The sequence below is a fragment of the Cariama cristata genome, unplaced genomic scaffold (genome assembly GCF_000690535.1).
Source record: "Cariama cristata isolate BGI_N322 unplaced genomic scaffold, ASM69053v1 scaffold21751, whole genome shotgun sequence".
Taxonomy (NCBI): domain Eukaryota; kingdom Metazoa; phylum Chordata; class Aves; order Cariamiformes; family Cariamidae; genus Cariama; species Cariama cristata.
The window spans coordinates 1-4,857 of record NW_009597835.1 but is presented as its reverse complement, the minus strand read 5'-3'; the positions used below and the strand labels follow the sequence as shown (position 1 = coordinate 4,857).

The 4,857-nt window shown below is 55.5% G+C and overlaps 1 protein-coding gene across 1 annotated transcript in view; it reads right to left on the bottom strand.

Moving 5' to 3' along the window:
- Window positions 1-3,484, bottom strand: part of TCF3 (transcription factor 3) — a 13,548-nt gene extending 10,064 nt beyond the window's left edge. Inside the window, exons 1-5 of the mRNA XM_009709072.1 lie at window positions 3,355-3,484; window positions 2,932-3,071; window positions 2,611-2,737; window positions 1,655-1,713; window positions 780-858 (exon numbers count right to left, since the gene is read on the bottom strand). Of these exons, the coding sequence (XP_009707374.1) occupies window positions 780-858; window positions 1,655-1,713; window positions 2,611-2,737; window positions 2,932-3,071; window positions 3,355-3,361 (412 nt within the window). The 5' untranslated portion in view covers window positions 3,362-3,484. The remainder of the gene's footprint in view (window positions 1-779; window positions 859-1,654; window positions 1,714-2,610; window positions 2,738-2,931; window positions 3,072-3,354) is intronic.
- Window positions 3,485-4,857: the final 1,373 nt, after the last annotated feature.

Here is a 4,857-nt window from a genome sequence, read left to right as displayed (position 1 = left end):
CAGCAGGAAACTGAGCTCAGGCCTTCAGACCTTGAGAGGTTTTTAAATTTACATCATCTCAGTGAGCGGGCAGCCAGCACACACGCTGCGCTCGCCCCGACCCCAGGGGAGCAGCAGGCTGGTGGGCGTACGTTGCTCTGCACCCCGGGCACCAAGGAGCCTCAGCATCAACTCTGCTGGGCAGAAACAAAACCTCTCCTGCCGGATGGGAGCAGAGACGGGCTTCATCAGGTGCTGAAAACGGTTTTTAACTAGTTCGCTGCTTCCCAGTTCCCACTGTGCTCCTCCCATGGGAGACAAAACCAAGGACAAATTCTCTCCAAGACAGGACGCTCAGGTACAGGGTCTGTCTGAACGGCAGCGATGCTTTAACTCAAACGCGTGGTGCTGCTACCACCGGGGCCAAGCTCATGCCTCCGGCAGAGCCACCTGCTAAAACTCCTATACAGGGGCAAAGCCAGGCGCAGGCAGAGCCATCGCCCTCACGACTGCGGCGTTTGCCGCAGCCGGGCACTGCCCAGCTCCAAATGGGGAAAAAGCTACAACCGATGAAAACAGACAGACATGCAACTTCACAGGAGACATTTTAAAAAGTATCTTCAAGTTTGCTTGTCCTTTCTCTTTGCTCTCCTGCTTTTAAAAATAAATGGGATTTGGTGAAATTGCCAAAAGTGTCTTTAATGAGGGTCTGGGGCTGATGTGGGAATTACGCTGCCTTGGACCTCCCGAAAGCAAACCTGACGTCCCCCTTTACACAAAAAGCAAAGTTTTTCACCTACCTGCAAGCCCCTGAGGGGAGCCGACCGGTGTGGAGGGGTTTGACGAGAAGTTATTGCTAGAGTGATCAGGGGAATAAATCTGGAGCGAGAAAAGCAAGGCACGGTCAGCAGCGCCCACCCCTGCGACAGCTCTCCCCCTCCCCATCAACGCTGTCAAGCCCTGGTGCAGCGAGGACCACCCGATGGGACCACCCGATGGCATCTCCCTTCCCAGACCCGCACCAGCTCCCAGCTGGCGCGATGGCCCAGCCCGTTAGTGCCCCCCACAGCTCCCCCATTAATGCCGGGGTCTCTCTGTCCCCACCGTCACCAACCCTGCAGTCGCAGCCTCCGTTCTTCAAGTGCCACCTTGGAGGGAAGCGAAAGCCCCAGGAAATTATTGCAGGGTGCAGTGTTGGCACCCCTCTGCCACCATGCAGAAGGAAAGGTTCCCTGCACCGCATGGGAGAGAGGCAAATCCAAGCTCTGATAGCCCAGTGGGACCAGTGCCCTCCAGTTTGAACCAGCACATGCGGGGCCAGGACTACTGGGACCTGCAAGTCCTGCTACAAGGGCTGCGCAGGGTCGTCTTGCCAGACCAGTACCAGGTTGGGCGGCCGCAGAGCCAGCTCATGGGCACGGGTCTGCGGGGCCACGGTAACGTCCAGTGCCTCAGCTTCCCCATCTGCCAAAAGGTGCTTTTGCACAGTGCCAGGACTCAAGATGGAGGGAAAAAAACCCCTCCCCTCAGAGGCTGCTGGGTTTTTGGGGTGCATTCACCCAAATTTCTCAATATGTCCACCTCCCCTGCTGCCTAGAGCATCCCTGTTACAGAGGGGACGTCCAACGCCGCAACAGGACAGGGACTGGGGTCAAGGATCTGCAGAAACGCTTACTGAAGCTAGTGCCTTCCCAAGCGCGTCTCCTGAGCTCCCAGCTGTGGTTCCTCTGTTACCTGCCAAGAGAGGACACAGACATCACTGCCAGGGCCTCAGAAACCCAGCAGGACAAGGCACCCGTACAAGACCTTCTCTGGGGTCACCTACTCTGAGACTAGAAATTTCTTGCTCTTACTGCTTTGCTTGAAAATTAAATGGATGCCCAGCTCAGAGCAGCCCGGACAAGGGCACACACCCCCCGGCAGCTCTCATGGGGCTGCAGGAACGCCTTTGTAAGATGCTGGGTCGAAGGTGTCATGCCATCAACAGTGATCAAATGTCTCTGCTGCAGCATGGCCCATTTTCAAGGGGCATCTTAAGCCCCTACAATCCCAAACTTGCTTCCCCTCCTCTGAACAAGGGGTTTTCTACAAATCAAGGTCAGGATCCTCATTTCCTGGGGAACACGAGTTCATTTCATTAACGTGTTTTGTAACAGGTTCATCAGGGTTAGAGATTAAAGCACTCGGGGGGTTTAAGGTGGTACCCAAATGCAGCACAAACATTCTTATTCTGAATTTAGATGAACGGCTTCACACACACCCCCGCCTTCCCACAACGCGGATGCAAATCCTTCCTGCAACTCATTTAAGCCACAGCACCTCCAAGAGATAATGTCACAGATCCTGGTCTCCTCCCAAATCCACCAAGTAAGGTGTAAACCCCCCAAGCCAGCACCCTATCTCTCTGTTACAGCCTACAACAACCTCATTCCACCTCTTCCTTATGCAGCAACTCCACACATCGGTGACACACAAGGAATAAAATGCATCTGTGTACGTCGGACACAGATATCACAGGATCAGGCATCAGAGGTTTGCACCAGACTTTGATTTTCCAGTTAAGCCTCTGCACGGCAGTGGAGCACGGGGGGTCATGCCGGGGACCACCACGTACGCGGGTGCCGTACGTACCCATCATGCTGTCCGTCCCGCTGATCGGGGGCGTGTGACTGGAGACACCGTACGGCGTGGAGGCGGAGGAAAAGCCAGACACAGAGGGAAGTCCGCCGTTAACCTCTCCTGAATGAAGCTGGTAGTTCTGGCAGAGAGGGGGAGAGGGGTGAGAGGTGCCCTCGAAAGGCTGCCGGGCTTTGGCATCCAGGCCAGGACCCAGATCCTTCCCTGTCGGCAGCCACCGTGAGCCGACAGCGATGGGATGAGGTGACATGCCATCACTGGCCGGCCGAGCGGAGCCCGCCAGCCCACCCGCGGGGCAGCGTGGGGATGTGTTACCATGCGTTCGTGCTGATGTAAACTGTTGAAGCCGCTGGACTGTGGGAGCGGGGAGGAGGAGCTGCCCAGCATGGCACCGTAACTCGACTGGCTCATGGCACCCGGTGAACTCCACAGGTCTGGCGAGTTATGGAGCCCATCTGGAAGGAAAATCAGAGCTGAGCAGGGCAGAGACGCCAGCATGCGTCCCACACGGGTGCCTGTCAGCCTGGGCCAAGGTCCATCCCCCGTTGCATCCTGCCTATGCTGCGCATCACCTGCTGAGCAAACTGGAGCCATTTTGGGGCTGCTTTGTGTCTCATGCACTCCTGCCCCGAGCTCCCTCCATCTCACGTGCTGTGCAATTCCTCCCATCATCCGTAATGGGCCAGGCAGCCCCTGCTCTGGCCGGCTTGCAGGGTGTCAGGGTTGTTAATAACTCACCTGCCATATAAAAGGCTCCAGGATACACAGTGCTGGCAGGTTTTGAGGGAGTATATCCAGCTGGATCCCTGCTGTAGTCATCACCTGAGTTGGATGGATACACCTGTGGGGCAGGAAAGGGGTTGAAGAGAAGCACTTGGCTGCTCCACGGCCCCACATCCTCGCCATGGGTCACCCCACTCTGCGCAGCTTCGCTTTTATTCATCGCAGCAGACAAAAGAGTTGGTCCCACAACAAAACCGGGGGAGAACCAAAGCAGCTCAGCCAAAGTCACAGCGGTGGTATGGAACGGCGCAGCTCTACCGGGGAGCGGCACAAGGGACGGGGCCGTTGGGCAGACACGTCCCGTCTGCCTTCCCGTAAGAGTGCGGATCCCCACAGCCCCCTCCTGCAGAAGACGCCGGCGCCAGCAGAAGTTTCAACTCTCTGCTCTAGTTCCTTTTTCTGTGGTTATAACTTTTTATGGGCAACCACAAAAGCCATCATTTCTGCGGGCTGACCCCGCGCCCAAGGGTGCCGGCTGGGCAGTGGTGACAAGGACCGGCGAGGCTTTGGGACCTCACTCACCCCTGCGCCCCCCGGCCTCCCGCCCCCCGCGTGCCCCAGCCGCTCCCGAGCACGGCCTCTGCTCCAACCCTTCATGGAAATCAGCCCATCCTGCTCGAGGGGAAACTGAGGCACAGGGAAAGTTGGGGGCTGAGCAGTCCCTCCAAAGGGACATCACACGGGAGGGGACGGCTCTCGGGCAGCTTTTGGCCAGATTGCTGCAGCACTGTTCAGCTACGTTATTTAACAGCATATTAAGCAAAAGAAAAGGCTTTCTTTTTTTCCTTCTAAATTAATCAAACCCATCCTAGAAAGCCCTGACCGAAAACCAACTTGTGCCAGTGCAAAAACATACCTGTTGGGTTTTTTTAAAGCAGAAATCCAACACGCAAAGAAACCGAAATGCCACTCAAAATTACGTGAGAACTTTTGTTACAGCTTATTTTCATCCCTATTGATTCATTCTGAAACCGCTAAGAGTTTTTTTTGTTGGGTTTTTTTTTTTTTTTAAATACACACGAAAGCAGAGGCGGGTGCAGGGGCTGGCCGGGCACGCTCAGCCAGCTCTGCCTGGAAGACACGGCACTCTTTGGAAAGGAAACCTGCCCCGAGTTTCTCTTTCCCCACACCCAGCCAGCTCCCCCCGACCCCTTGTCCTCACCCAGCAAGAAGCGGCAAAATTGTTCTGTATTTCTGTAACTACCCAGAACATCAAGAACTTCTTTTTTTTAGGGGCGGAGGGATAGAAAATAGGGGTTGTCTTGTTAAAAAAAAAAAACAAACCCCAAACAACAAAAAACTCTGAAAATCACCAGCAATTGCCCTTAAATATATTGCTTCATTTTCCCCTGGCAGCTGAGGTTCCTGATTCTTGGAGCAGGTTCCCTCAAAGCTGGGGGGATTCAGAGCCCCCGGAGGGGACAGCCCCAGCCCTTCGCCACCGATCGGCTCCCGGGG